Source organism: Balearica regulorum, chromosome 6 (genome assembly GCF_011004875.1).
Source record: "Balearica regulorum gibbericeps isolate bBalReg1 chromosome 6, bBalReg1.pri, whole genome shotgun sequence".
Lineage (NCBI taxonomy): Eukaryota > Metazoa > Chordata > Aves > Gruiformes > Gruidae > Balearica > Balearica regulorum.
This window is the reverse complement of record NC_046189.1, coordinates 33302870-33318275: the sequence shown is the minus strand read 5'-3', so window position 1 is coordinate 33318275 and position 15406 is coordinate 33302870. Positions and strand designations below refer to the sequence as shown.

At 43.0% G+C, this 15406-nt stretch overlaps 1 protein-coding gene across 3 annotated transcripts; it reads left to right on the top strand.

The window, feature by feature from the left end:
- Window positions 1-532: 532 nt before the first annotated feature.
- INSIG2 (insulin induced gene 2) lies at window positions 533-14648 on the top strand. 3 transcript variants are annotated; one of them, XM_075757152.1, is made up of 6 exons: window positions 533-609; window positions 4898-5238; window positions 8158-8282; window positions 10529-10695; window positions 11124-11223; window positions 11718-14648. In XM_075757152.1, exons 2-6 carry the CDS (start codon window positions 4995-4997, stop codon window positions 11757-11759), a joined length of 678 nt encoding a protein of 225 aa, XP_075613267.1. In that variant the 5' UTR covers window positions 533-609; window positions 4898-4994; the 3' UTR covers window positions 11760-14648. The 3 variants fall into 3 exon arrangements, with proteins under 3 accessions (XP_075613267.1, XP_075613269.1, XP_075613268.1); XM_075757154.1 differs by lacking the exon at window positions 533-609 and having other exon boundaries at window positions 4904-5078; XM_075757153.1 differs by lacking the exons at window positions 533-609; window positions 4898-5238 and adding an exon at window positions 5965-6043.
- Window positions 14649-15406: the final 758 nt, after the last annotated feature.

Sequence of the window (15406 nt, the reverse complement as noted above, 5' to 3'; positions counted from 1 at the left end):
GCCCCGGGAGGGCCCAGGGGAGAGGCCCGGGACGGCCCCGGGAAGGCCCACGGGAGAGCTCCGGGAGAGCCCCGGGAGGGCCCAGGCAGACTCAGGTGCTCAGGAGAGCCGTGGCCAGGCCGGCAGTTCGAGCTGGGGAACCAGTCCGTCATCGTCCGCGCTTCTGTGACTGAAACACACAACAGGAATATTGTTACACAACCCTGCATGGCTAAACCCCACTCGGCTGGAAGCATAAGCACGAAAAGCCTAACGGCATGTGTCCTTTTTTTGTTTTATTTTGGTAACAACCCCCTTTCCAAAGGAAGAGCAGCGTTGCACCGATGAAGCAGACTCCTACTGAAGTTTCTGTGTGCTTCTCCACCTATTCTGCACGCACGCTGCTTTACACCGGCACGTTTGGGAGCTCACTCGCACCGCCGCGGTGGGGTCTGCCGGCCGGCTCCCGCGGCCAGGGCCGCCCCGGGGGGCCGCAGCCGTGGCCCGGCGGCCAGGCCCCGCTCCGCTCCGCTCCGCGCCCGGCCCGCCCCCGTCAGCTGCTCGGCGGGGCGCTGCGGAGGCTGCGCGGGGCGGGGACTGGCGCGGGAGGGAGAAGATGGCGGAGGACGAGTGAGTCCGAGGGCTGCGGCGGGGGGCGGGGGAGCTGTCCGAGGCGCGGGGGGACGGGACGGGATGGGATGGGATGAGCCGTAGCCGGGCGGGCGGCGGCGCCCCCCGGCCCCGTCCTCCCCGCCGGTGGCCGAGCCCCTGGCAATGTCGCCGGCGGAGCCCTGCCTCGGGGCGGGGGTAGTGCCGGGCCCCGCCGCGGCCGGGCTGCCGGGGGTGCGGCGCAAGCGGCGGGCGGCCCGGCTGCCCGTGTCGGGGAGTGGGGGGACCGCGGCGGCTGCCTGCCGTGCCCGGGCACAGCGGGTGAGCGGGGGAGAGGACGGCGGGAGCCGTTCCCCACCCACCGGCAGCGGTTGAACCTTCCGCCTGCCGAGGCTCCCCCCCGGGCAGGCGGGGCCGGGACGGCCGATTGCGGGCTGGGCCTTGCGGCCGGGCCTGCGGCCCCTCCGCGGGGGTTCCCCGGGCGGGCGTTGCTGAACGGGCCCGGCCTGGGCAGGAGGTGCTAACGGTGGTCTGAAGCAACCGGCTTGATGCCCAGGCGGATGGCACTCCTCAGACTGGGGGGATCCGGAGCAGACCGACCGCGAGAGCCACCTCGCCTGGTGCCTGGAGAAGTGGGGTTGTTTGCTTTTGGCGATGCCTTGCAGAAGACAGATCGTTTCTTGTCATTTCACCATTTTTGCCTTCTCCTGCGTGAAGTTGCTTAAATAAATTTTCTCTTTCTTGGCCCCCGCTACACTACGTTGTTCCTAATGTGTCTGTATCGTGTCAGAAGTTGTGAATCACACGCAGCAGAAGGCTCTTTGTGAGCATGAAGAGCACTGGGGAGCGCTTGCAGGATGGATCTTCTAATTAGAAGACAGTTAAGTGACTAAGTGTTTTGAAAACGTCTAGGGTGATAATTTACTTGTTAACTTTTTGCGCAATGCCAGACATCGTGTGGTTGCCTTGCGAATCGTATATAATGCTCTCACATGGTATGTTAAAAAGCTTGGGTTGAAGCCGTGTGCCACCGAGGAGGGGAAGAGCAGCTGAGACTTTGTGGCAGTGCCAAGCCTGTAGCTTTCAGTGTGGTGTTACAGTTTTGAATATGCATTCCCAAGAGGCGAAGGCTCAGAAGTAGTGTTGGTTCAATATGTGAACTGTTCCCATCTGAGTGGAAACCCTCAGTAAAACACAGGGCTTAAAAGGAGAGAGACATTGTCCCTTCTGTCTGCGGGCATGCTAGCTTCCCAGTCCAGAAGAAGGAGGTGGTGTTGTCTTTAGAGATCTTAATTTTCATTATCATGAAAGGTGACGATAGTAAATACCTTTGCAGTGCCTGAGCGTCGTGAACTCAGGCTGTCCGAGGCACTGAAGAATCTTTCCGTGAGCGTTGGTCACCTTGCTCCATTCCCTCGTTGCTGTGTTTGTAGCATGTCAGGATGTCTGAGAGCCAACAAGTGGTGAAAATTTGGAAACTGAGACCAGTATACGTAGAGTGAGGAAACCAGGGTGGAAAGTACTGCATCATGCTAATTTGGGACCTTGCATTACTTGTTGCGCTCACTGACGCGTACCCACCCAAAGTGCACTTGTGCTCAGGCTGTTTGCCTTGTAGTGAGGTGCCTCGAATGACTTGCAGCTGTAGTGATTGTGTAAAAACAGTAAGTGATTTCCTTGCATAGCAAAGTCCTGTTACATTTTGATAAGCCTTCATGATTAAATATCGTATATTTCATGAATGATGTATTAAATAAATGGAAATCAGGTAAAGGCAGGTTTTGTATTCTGAAACTGATTTATGCCAGAATAAAATTGGACTTTTATCTGATCATCAGCATTTCTAGGGAAAAAAGTAAGATCTGATTGGTGTTTACGTCAGTATTGCCATGTGGACAGTTGATGATTCTTAATTAAGTAGGAGATTATTGTATTTGAAGAATTACAAGAAGCAGAGTCTTGTTACAGGGAGATACCTACCAAGAGGCACTATAAAACAGTGAAATAATGGCTGCGAGGAAATTATTAATAGATTTAATCAAAGACAGGGACTTGGGCTGACCTCGCTCAGTATTTTAGTTGATGACCTTGGTGCACAAAATAGGATGCAGTAATGATGTTTGGTGATGACCCAAAGCTGGGCCAAAGAGGACTGAGGTATCCTATAGGAGAAATGGAGTGATGTTGAGTGTCAGAGTAAGTAATACTAACGGGCTGAAATTCAGCATGCAAGGTTTGGGGCTGGTACCAAACAGCAAAGAGTTCAGTTACAGGAAAGAAGAGAGACTTGGATGTAGTAATGGATCACAGGATGTGAGCAACTATTTTATAACACTGAAAAAAGAAATTGTGATCCACATTTAAAGAGAGACACAAAAGCGCGAACTTTCTTGTGCAAGGCTGTGAGAGCTGAACCTCAGATTGTATGCCTCAGCTCTGGTCGCATGTTAAAAAAACCAGAAGGGATGTGTGGACGTCAGGAAATGCCAAGAGCTGTTGGAATGGTGAAGTGAGTGGAGCATCAAGTTTAGCTTGTTCTAGGAAAGCTAAAGCTAAAAAGGGATGTAACAGTTTAAAAGCCCCCGTTAGGTACGGTATTCCTGCAGAGTTTGTAATTGGGACCTACAGTCTCCAATGCTGTGTATTGAAAAGTCTCCTGTAAATTCTGGGAATTCCTGTCATCACCTGGTAGGCAAAGTCCCCAGGGACAGGGGAGACTCTCAGCTGAAATTGTGATATGCTTGTGACTCCGTGCTTTCTTTCCTGGAGGCTAAATGTATTATCCAAGCTCCACTGCCATGCAATCTGGAGGAGGGAAAATAAAAAATCTGGAGCACCTCCTTTTTGCTTGAGGGAAGTGTGTTGCAGTGCCAGTCTTGATGCAGACAGCTCAGTGTTCAGCGTGAGTCAGGACGCTGACTAAGAAGCCAGGCACTGTGGTTGCCCTCTTTCCCCCTGCAAGATGTGTTCATGATTACATGTAATGCAGAGAACCGGCCATGTAGAAGAGATCCTGTATTCTTAGGAGGACTCTGCTCCTCCCTGAACTGCTAGCAGGAACTTACGAAGTTTTGTTTTGTTTTGTTTTGTTTTGCCTCTTGGAACTTTTTCTGAGTGCTGGAAGATGCTACAGTGTGGCATCGCATCTTCTGAGGCGTTACCTGTAGTGTCTTAACTAGACTGGATATATTTAACTTCCCTTTTGGCTTTCAGTCAGCAAAAGTGAATGCCGCGTCCTCTGCACTGCTGCTGCGTCTTCAGAGAGCTTCCTCTGGATCTGCTGAAGCCAGGTTGGAAGGGCGACAGGCAAGCTGGTTTGGTTCCCTTTGTGCCTGCATGGCCATAAGTAAGAGTTAACAAAATCTGCCACCAGTTGGCAGTTTCAAATTTAAAAACAATGTCAGGGCTTTTTTTCTTGAGTTCCAGGTGGCTAAGCTGTCGATCAAAATCGTTGTTATACATGAATGTGGCACTGAATCCATGTATAACAAGTCTCTTGATGGACAGGTTTTTTTAAAAAGAGAGATTGGGAAGGGAACGCTGCCATTCCTGTAGTGCTGGCAGAGTTACTCATGTAGGACGCTACCCAGTGCACGGGCAGGGCATCTCTGTTTTCCCTTCCCTCTCAGGTTCTTTGGTGCCTGATTACAGTTTGTAATAACGTGTGGCAGTTTTCACCAAAAGTGTGTTACTTTGGTAAATATTTCTCTGTATTGAAATTACTTCTCTGGTTTGCTGAGTTGTTTGCTCTTATCTGGGATTACGAAAATGGATGCGCTGGGGATTGCTGAAATTCTGCCTTCATCCTGAAAAATATTCCTCAGATTTCACTTTCCAATTGAGAAATGTTTTCTGGCGTCCCTTCAGGAAGAGAGATCTGTGAATCTCTGTGACTGACTTGAAACTCACGGCTGCGTTTACTTGCTTCTGAATTACATAATCTCCAGTTGTTGCTTAAAGGAGGGGAGAAAACCAATTTATTGTTCCTACAAAGCAAGCCTTTCTACCATCTGATATGGGTTTTGTTTCGTCACCTCTTCTCTGTGGTTTCACATTCCTAGCTGTCCCATCCCATGTGTTTCTTCCTCCTCTGTCTCCTAGTAGCCAAAGCTGTTTGTAAAACCTGTTTTCTCTGTAAGGCATTTTTGCAGCTGTAGTTGGTTCTACTCTCAAATGACTAATTGCCTCCTCAGAAAACTCAGAAAAATGTAATAGCCATATTTTTTAACCCAATCTCCCAATTTACTTAAGAGAAATATGTTTAATGTTTCTTATAGCTGCATTTTTCACCCTTTTTTTTATTTTTCAGGATTTGGGTATCTCCTAATTGAGGAGAGTCAAAATACTGATTGCAAGTGAATCCTTCTCAGTCAGCCTGTTGGATGTCTCTGAGAATATAAGAAGTCATGGCAGAAAATGATGCAATGCCAACCTTACCAAAAAAGTGTGGCCCATACATTTCATCTGTAACCAGTCGTGGCATGAATTTGGTAATTCGTGGTATAGTGCTGTTTTTTATTGGCGTATTTCTTGCATTAGTATTAAACTTGCTTCAGATCCAGAGAAACGTTACTCTCTTCCCTCCTGATGTGATCACAAGCATCTTCTCCTCAGCCTGGTGGGTACCACCTTGCTGTGGCACAGCATCAGGTAAGTTCAGTCATGTATGTATGCCTGGTGTGGAGATGAAAGGGTGGATAGGTAGTTATACAGTTACAAAAAGCTTTATGAAAGGTGTAGAAGCTAAAAAATTCTCTTTCAGCATCACTGCCGTTTTTGATCCTTCTGATCTCCCCATATATACACAAATATGCATGCATGAGTCCAGAAATTGTTCTGCTAACTTGTTATACTGTAATATTGTTAGCAGAGCATAACCTTTGCTTTCTCTGCTGGGTTAGAGTACAAGTTTAACAGACTTTAGAAGGTGGTGTTACTTGTACCCTTGAGGCTGGATTACAGGAGTGTGCTCTACGGGCAGCCTTGAAAATACCCTGGAAGTGCCAGATGGTGCAGCATGCAGTACATTGTTTTGAGCGCAGCAAACCACCCTGACTAATGCTCCCTTCTTTGGCCCAGATTTCTATTTGTTCCTCCTTCCAGTTCAAGGTATTGCTGTAGTTCGTGAAGCTGGAAGACATGACTGTGTGTCGGGGAGTTGAGGCCAGGCATGCAGTTTGCAGTGGTAGAGGCGCATTGCAGAACAGAGCGCCTTGGTTAGATTCGTATATCAAGTCCGATGATGTGAATATGCTCCATTTCTCCCGTGACCACATAGGGAGTTGAGGCTTTTGCGTGTGATTTGGGAGAGAGTTTAAGTGAGATGTCTACTGCAGGTAGTAAGAAATAACCCTTTTTCCTCTTCTTTCATCTTCAAGTATCAAGGCGTATTCCATGTTACAAGCCTGATGGAATTCGGCTTTCTACTTGGCTCTGAAGATCACTGATCTCATGGGTCAGTTTTACGCTTTACTAAGGGAATATTCTTAGCAGCCAGTACTGGAGGATTCTTCTTTAGCGAACCTTTACAGTAAAGGCAGTATCTTCCTAGAGGTCAGTTTTAATAAGATTGAGAAGCTCACATTTCTGGATATTGATATGAGTCAATAAACTAGCTTTTCAGTTGGCATCACTTTTTTGCTAATGATATTTAAGTCTTTTTTTTTTCTAGTCATCTTATTGCTTTCTTTTTCATACTTTGTTGAAATACTACACCCAGATGTCATAGAGGAGCTGGATTTGAAAGGAAACCCTCCAAATATCTCTCTCAGTGTATCAGTTTTATTCTACTGTGGAAATGCATTTGGTGTATTATGGTGGCAGTTACATACCTGCTTTATCTGCTAGTTGTCTTAGTCCTCTTTCTGTTATCATGCTGAGATTGTGGATTAATTATTGGATTCTGTCCTGCATTTGCATATCTTTCTTTTATACTTTACACTGATTGTCTTAACGAACATGTCTGGTAAAAGTTTGATCTTTTATATATGGAGTAGTGGGGATTGAAATGACAGAATCCCAACTTGCAGCAGCAATGCATAGGGCTTGCAGTGTTCACTGTAAAGTTTGCACTGTCAACTGCATCAGCCTGCACTTTATGCTCTCTTGGGTAGTCTGAGAACACTGCAGCTGTGTATGGGGAAGTCGTGAAGGCTAGATCTTGCCATCAGCTCAGAAGAAACTCGTGGGCTTTTCTGGTTCTGATGGATTGGTGGTTTCGATGGAAAGACTAGTTACGGCTTGTGAAGTGTAGTCAGTCACCTGCTACGGATTTGCACTACTTGATTTTAAGCCACCTGATTTAAAAATATTACTGCCTTAATTGGCTTTTCCCAGTAAGAGTGACCCCTGTTGAGGTGTTCTTTGTTTTTCGTTATCAGTCTTTTCTTCTCTATTTTCTTTCCTTATTCTCTCTGCTAGCATACATACAGGGAACCTCTGCGGTAAATGCTGATAATTCACCCATTTTCTTACCATTCATACTTGCACAGCCTTCCTGGAATTGACATCAACATTTATCTGCAGTATGCTTTATTATTATCAACAAAATAATGGTATTTTGCATATTTATAATCAGTGGTGATTGAGGCTGCTTTCACAGAAGTCCTTTCATCCATTACTGTTATTAGTCATCAGTTTGGCCCAATGCCTTTGGCAAGAAAATTGCTCAGGGAGTTTTTTTTCCTCTCCAGCTTTACTGGTGATTTATTTTCCCGAATCCTGGAGATCGGTTTCCTCTCTAGCAAAATAAAGAGCATTTGCTGTTACATATCTCCAACAGCATGCCAGACTGAGGGCACTGGAGTCCGTACCCATGACGCAGGCTCTGCCCCCTCCTGTTTAACAGCACCAGTTTAATATTAAGCACCAGTGTTATTCCTCAGCTGTGTTGGTAACAGCCTTTTTAGCTGCAGTTGCAGTAGAGAACACATTTATGAAGAAATGTTCAAAGAACATAGTAGTTCCCTGGGGTTGAAAGTCTTGTTTGCTTTCTGTATTCAACAGCTACTGTAGGCTCTTGGCTTTCCCTCTTCTGTGTGAGCCTTTATAGTAGCATTGAAGAAGAGAAAAATAGTATCCAAACAAAAAGGGCTTGTAACAACCACAAAAGAAGAGGCAAAATACTGATGTTATAAACCACGCTCTGCCCTTACTGTGGTGTGTTTGTTTTGCAGTTATTTAACCATGTCTGTTTGATATACAGGATTTTCAAAATGCCAGCCTGTAAGCTATTACTGCTCTTTTTGAACTACAGTGTGAGACTGCAGATTTCGGTGGGGTGCAGAGCTCTTTCATCCTCCACCCCTAGTTCAAATTGTTTCTGTTTTGCTACGTCTGCCAGGTCCCTGCTGCAGTGATTGAAGATGCGGCTGAAGTTTTACAGGGCTTTTTTAAATAATGAAATTGTTTGACATTCCTCTTCTTTTACAATGTATGTTTTGTACTGTTTACCCTTAAAAGATCTGTTTTACAAGTGACAATAATTGTCAAAGTCTAGATAGTCTTTATTTTAGTTAAATATTGCCAGTGCTGTAACTTCTGGGCCTTTTTTCTTTCCTGTCTCCACAGCTGTGATTGGGTTATTGTACCCATGCATGGACAGACATCTGGGAGAGCCACATAAATTTAAGAGAGAATGGTCCAGTGTAATGCGGTGTGTAGCAGTCTTTGTGGGAATAAATCATGCCAGCGCTGTATCCTATATTCTAATGAAACTGGTGATAACAAGTGGGTTTCCACTAAAACAAAGCTTACATAGTCAGTCATGGTGAATTGCTGTTAAAGACGTAACGTGCAGCATTTTTGCAAGGGAAATGCAGATTGTATGTTGGTGTTAAACTTCCATAGCAGTATTGGAGCTGATAAATCTCACATCTTTTTTGTTCTGAAAAATCTTTTCATTAGAAATGTCTCGATACTGGGCTTTGTCTTACTTAGTTTTTATTTTCTTTGAATAATTAAAGTAAGTGTGGGGAAATATTTCATGTGGGTAGGTGTGACAGAAAAGTGCTTTAATACATTCCAAGGGTTGATGTGCTTCTAACACCATAGTAAGAGGCTGAAGCCCAGGCTTGAGGTCATCACTAAAGCATGTACACTTTGCAAAGAGTGGGGAAAACTCAGGACCAAGCAATACCCAGGACTACACAAAGTGAGTAAGCATTGTTACCTCATTATACAAATGATGCCCTGATGCTGAATGAGTAGTAACTTCCTGTGGTCATTCAGTCGGAGCAATTAGAAGTCGGTCAGCGTATTGCAGTACGTTATACTGGTCCTAATTGTGTAGCTAGTCGGATACATGCTTGCACAGGTGTGCTCAAAGCTGGCGTCCCTTCCCTCTGAAGCAGCTGGGGACGTGCTGGGTGACAGGGTGTTTTCTGTGTGGACTGACGCACCTTACCGGCAGCACTGTGAGTCTTGGTGGTTTTGTGTAGTCATGTCTAGTGCCTCCTCTGTCAGGTAAAACCAGGGTGTCTCTGTGAAAGTTGGGTTCTTGTAAACTAATTAGAAAGTAAGTTGATCATGTCTGGAACTGTAATCTTCAGTGTCAGCTCCAACACGGTTTGCAGAAACTGTGCTAAGAAGTTCTGATTGCCTGCTACTGTATCTCCTCGTTCCCAGGAAAAGAGGGCAAGTTCAGTGAAAGATGCGAGAGCTGGCTGAATTCTTGTGAGGTGGCTTGGCCCTCAGATGGGTTTTGCTGCTGTTTGGTTTTGTTCCCACCAGCCATCCTATCCAGTATGGCCGGATGAGCTGGAGCTGCCAAGGTTCAGAGTCATTCGCACTGTCCCTCACAAACCTTGCTCTCCTTGTCAGAGAAGCCTTAGTCTGGTCCTGTGGTTCTCAGCGACCTGGACTGTGTAAGCATGTGCAACTTCGCTGCTTTTAAGAATTGACAGCTTCTGTCTGCGTGGGTCAGATTATTTACAGCAAACCTTCTTGCAGTTTTCAAACAGCTGTTACACGTATTCCAGGCCATCATTAATGTACTGTCTGTATTTCCTCCTTGACAGCTCTCCAGACTGCTTTCTTTCAGCTTATTACCAGTTCTGCACATTACCCTATTTGGTGTGGTTTTTGGTCTTGTTTGACATTTTTTCTGATGCTATTGATTTTTATCCTGTAATTATTTCAGTTAGCTGAACTTCTTTCTCATTTCCTCTAGGTCTCTCTTCAGGTATTTGCGAGAAAATACGGCAGTGTTTTTATGTTGTCATCCCATAAATTTGCTTTTGGGCTTATGAAACTTGACAGCCTGCTTTTTAAGAATCTGTTTTGGACAGGAGTAGTGAGGATGAGCTAGTATTTCCAAAACATCTTGAAGAATGCAAAACACTACAAAGATATCTGGAGTGGCTTCACGCCTTTATCACAGAGTTGACAAAACTGATTTTCAGTGTTGATACATGAATACTTTCATAGTAATATTGTTTACTTTTTGTTTTATAGAAAACATTAACATTTTTAAGGCTCAGCTGAATGTAAACTAAACAAAACTGCAATTCAGTAAAAGTGACAAATAACTTTTTTCAGTAAATCCTTGTCATTTAGAGAAGTCTAATGCTAGATTTAAGATTTCATGCTTAGTGTAATAAAGGACCAGGTAAGGAAGAGATGTCCTTACTCTGAACAGTAACATGTGCATTGTATGTCTGTATAAAATGCCTGCGTTGTCGGGTAGGTGTATGGTCTCTTCGTTCTCGTACAGTGCTAAGACCCTAAAAATGTGAAGAAGTGTCGGAAGTTTTTAGTTTCACAATAGATTGGCAACACTTACAAGGCTTGTTTCCTTAGACATGATAGCTGATACAGCTAGTGTTGTATTTTTTTTCATGGTATTCTTTTCTGTTGTGCCAAAAGACGATAAACAGAATGAAGAAAACTGCTTTATACTTGTTTATGATATTTCCAAGCTTATCCTTAACAGTCAGCACAGAAAGTGGATTTTGCCAACAATATCCAGTTGTCTCTCACATTGGCAGCCCTGTCAATTGGACTGTGGTGGACGTTTGATAGATCACGAAGTGGCTTTGGTCTTGGAGTAGGGATTGCTTTCCTGGCCACATTGGTGTCACAACTTCTGGTCTACAATGGAGTTTATCAGTAAGTACTCCTTTCCTCCTTTAAGGTTAAATCATAGTCTTCTGAATCTATAACGTAAAATCAGAATAACTGAAAGGGTAGAATTTGACATGATTTCCAAACCTGCCAGCACTTAATTTTGAGTGTAAAATAAATTGGACTGTTCATGAAAGCTTTTAAGTGTTTGTGAGGCTTTTAGTTGTAAGTTGCTTATGTCAATAAAATCGCTACCTTACCAACAATGTAATCTGCTTTTTTTAGTTGAACAAATGGGATTATAATCAATAAGAAGCCTCTTTTGTTACTTGCTACCAGTAATTATGTTTCTATAATATATATCTTCTTGAACTGAAATGTCCTAATATTTAAATTTGTGGATTTGTCTCCTGTGATTGGAGGACTCTCTGTATTGCATAACATTGAGTTCAAAAGTGTGTGTTCTTTTCCAGATACACATCTCCAGATTTCCTTTATGTTCGTTCCTGGTTGCCATGTATATTTTTTGCTGGTGGAATAACTATGGGCAATATTGGCAGGCAGCTGGCAATGGTAAGTTTGGAGAGGGAAGTAAAATCCACTCGATTGCCTTTGAGTAAACGTTTTAATCTACATGTCATTCCTTCCTTCATGTATACCAACCAGCTATTTGGTCATGGAGTAAGGTAGAAATCAGGAATCATTGCTTTTTGATCTAGTTAGTGAGCTGTTAGTACTGTTATTCAGAGCACAGCCCATGACTTTGCTCTCTGCACTCTCTTGCATACTTCTAGTAGTTTCAGGGCCAGGAGCTAAATAAGAGCTCCTGTGTTTGGGGAGAAGTCAGGCCATCCCTTAAGTCTGAACTGCTCTTTCTGTTGCTTCAGGGAGATAGAAATTGCAGCCAACAGTGTGTGCACAGAACTTAGAGAGACCAAACTTACCTGGGTGAAGTGTAAGCTAAGCTATTTTATCACCCATTTTGTAGAAAAATCCCCTTCATAGCAGTCTTTTTTATTAGTTAATGTAAATTAATATTTTTAATTTTTTCAACTTCTGTTTTTCAGTATGAATGCAAAGTCATTGCAGAGAAGTCTCACGAGGACTGAGGAGAAACAATGTGCACCTTTTAAACAGGAAAATATCTGACAAATGACTGTTGGAGGAGCATAAGGAACACTTGACTATGAAATTGCCAAAATGCAATTTTTTTTCCCTTGAGTGGTATACTTTACTGCAATCTGTGATTGCTGCTTCTATAGAAACCTTCATGTCTGATTTTGATTACTGTGAAGTTACAATAGTATGCAATACATTTGACAATATTGGTTCAATTATAGGATTAATTTTTCCAAATCTAAACTGAGTTTACCATAAATTCTTGTCTGTCCATAATGTCGCAGTGCCAAACTGAACCTTTGCACTATGTTTCTGTAGCTGAAACTTCTGCTTCACTTTATCTTGAAAGTTTTGAGGAGTTTATACTTACTAGCTCAGTGAAAGACAGGGGATTTGAATTTAGGAATGAAGATCTTCTCTTTCCATGTTGATAGCCCATAATATCTTGGTGAAATTCATGGATTACAGGTGAGCCTTGATGCAATAAGTAACTGATTTCTGCCTGTTAACACACTGTATCATTCTTCTTACATCACAGGTGAGGAAATTTAATATAGATCGTATGGCTTATTGCTGTATCACTTCATTTACCTGTGATATGTGCCCAGTATCACAGAATACAGAAAAGGAAACTGAGGCTGTAAATTATTTGCTATTTTTCCCCTGGTACAACCAGTATACGTGTTTGTATATGAATTTGTGTGGACCATCATCAGATATGGACAGATTCTGAAACTACCTGTTGTGTTGAGTAGTGGGGTACAATCTCTTAAGCTGACTTGTGTTGATCCCTTATAAAAAAAGAAGAAAAAATCTTAGGGAGTTTTTATTGTGAAACTTAATTCTGCTGAACTAAATCAGCCACTACCGTACAGTGTCATAAACCCCTCCATTACCAATGTTACTCTTGATAGTTCTTGTGTACTACCTGCTCTGTCCGCAGGGATCAGCAGGAGGAGGCAAGGCTGTATTTTAGGTACGGAGATAGCCCTTATGCCTGCGACTACAGTCCAGGCAGCCATAAATGCATTTATTCTCATATCTCTGAGGTAGAGAAATACTGTTACCCCTATTTCACAGGTGCCTGTGCACAGAAAGTCTGACAGGTCAGAGCTGAAATAGGCTGTGTGCTGATCTCTTCCCTCCTTAAGAAGAAGGGTTTTAGTGTGTGACCCATATTTGGGGACATACATGGAATTTCCTCTTGGCTTTGCAGCTTCCTTTTAAGACCATGACATAAAAGAACTTGTGCAAGAAGGCAGAAAGCAGACTTCAAGAGGACACTGCTAACCTGTGTCAGCAGTGAATTTGTCATGGGATGTCTCTGCTTTTTCTCCCTTCTGTCTCGATGTTAATGATGTTTTAATGTATTCGTTTTCCTCTTTTGTCTTGAAGTACTATTTTTTTAAATCTTCCATGAAGGGTTTATAAGACATGTTACAGTCACCTAGGGAGGCTGGAGTTGGTCCAAAGAACAACTAGATGTTTAGACAAGTTTTTATTAATAAATGTGTGTATGCATTGTACACAAAGCTTGAAATAGGCAATTCTTTCTCAATCTTAGATGCTTAACTCTTAAGTCTGAAAAGTATGCAGTGGAGTGCTTCCAAAAGCTTTGTAACAAAAGAGGTGGTCACAAAAGGAAAATTTCTTGAATGGAAAAGTGTAAAAATAATAAATAAGCAAATGATGTATAAAGAGCTTGGTTCTGCAGCTCCACGAAGTTTCATCAGCTTATCATGGTTCCATGACAATTCAACACCTGCAGTACACTTCATTGGGTAATGTTTCAGGAAAGCACTTACAGATGCACTTTGCTTTCAGCAGAGGTAGATGATGTTTAAGTAGATCCCTGACTAGAGATTTTCTTTTAATCAAACCATATGGCAATAACAAGCATTTTATTAATAAAACCAAGAAACTGTTAGAGCATGAACTAAGGGTGAGTTTCCTTAGGCAGGCGCTGGCATTTCACTGAAGCAGCTGCTGGGTCCCTTTCCGTGCAGTATTTGGCCTCATCCGCCTTCTTCACTTAAACAAATGGCTTCAGCTTGGTGGGCAGCATGATGAGTCCTCCTGGAATTATCAGGGTGTGAATGGCATAAAAATTCAGATATTTCTTATCCTAACTGTAGGGAATAACATGGTACCTCAGTAGCCAGTGTGCTGACTTGGTAAACACTTTACTTTCATCATGACCAATACGTGTACGCAATTCAAGATGAGTAGTTATTATTATTCACTTGGTGGTAGAACTGCTTTTACCTGCCAGTCTAAATATTTACACAGAAGAAGCCTTGTGTATGTTAAAATGTGCAGTATGTGAGAAGTGGTTATTGTGCATCTGTGGCACACACTTTACAACACTTCGCACTCGGATTCATCTAAACCCAACTAGACTGTGCTGTCCACTAACTTGTTTTAAATTTCATTTTGGAAATTTTGAGCGTGTTGTGCAAAGGCAGCAATCATCCAAAATAAATTTGGGTGGAGTCCTTTATTATATGTGTTTTATTATTTTTTTATTCTTATTTGTCTGAAGTTGATGCAAGATTCACATCTTGGATGTCATATTTTTTTTCAAACTGCATTGTAATTTTATGGCTGATGTGTTCAAATCCTGAAAAAGGTTTATGATGAGAATGCTGACACAGCCTTAACTGTAGTGGTGTGAACATGCTGCTACTGTATAGCGTGTAATTATAACATTAGACTGTCTTAAAAATGTTGTTCAATAGAGAATGAATAAGTTATATTTTAGATACAACTTTATAAGCACTATAACCTCTTAACTAATTAAGCATTGTAAGGTCTATGTTGTTTAAACTGGCAAATTGCTGTTAAAAGCAAAATGTACATTAAATACAGTTACAACCTTGCTTGATAGGTTTCTTCTTTCTTTAAGAAATTAGATTTTTAAAATACAATGAGTTGCCTCTATCAGCAATCTCGTAATAATTTTGACCATTGAGCTGGCATATTGGTTGCACAAAACACCTGTTTAGAAATACTAAAGAAGAAGCAGGCAAGATCAAAAAGGCAGTGATTCTATCATAATTGGCATGCTGAGCAGCCTTGGAAAATTTGCCCTCTTGAATCTGCAATGGGAATATTTGAGCTGGGGGAAAATAAGTCAGATAACTGGAGGTGCAATATAGAAAATAGAGATTTAGATATAAATAGCCCCTAGGAATATGAAAATAACATGAATGGCAGGGAATCCCATAATATGGTATTTGTATTTATTAATGGCCTGGTCTGAATGTTACTCTGCTATTCACAGGCTGTCCATTCTCAGTGCCCATCACCCTGTCTCAAAAAAGATGTAACAAAGGTTTGGAAACGTGTAGTGAAAAAGCCTCCAGGCAGAGGCGGGGAGAGGCTCGTCAGTACTGGAGGTGCAGCGCCCGCAGAAGCCCCACAGCCAGGACAGCACCGCCAGTGAAGGTTGGGAAGAGTGCAGGAGTGAAAGGGAAAAGTGTTTGTGTTGGATGGGGCAACCTGTGACCCAAAAACCCTAACGCTGCTGTCAAAATGCAGAGTTCTGGGCATGCCGAGTGTCTGACCAGGCAAATTACAGCCAAGGACAGGAATAACCATTTTACCTGCTCGTAGCACTAAGTTCAGTCCAAAGCAC

Bases quoted from the DNA above. Each gene is read 5' to 3' on its own strand.
- INSIG2 (XM_075757152.1), top strand. From the start codon at position 4,995: ATGGCAGAAAATGATGCAATGCCAACCTTACCAAAAAAGTGTGGCCCA. The intron at 8,283-10,528 runs GTATCCTATATT...CAGTCAGCACAG, and splicing joins GAATAAATCATGCCAGCGCT to AAAGTGGATTTTGCCAACAA. The intron at 11,224-11,717 runs GTAAGTTTGGAG...TCTGTTTTTCAG, and splicing joins TTGGCAGGCAGCTGGCAATG to TATGAATGCAAAGTCATTGC.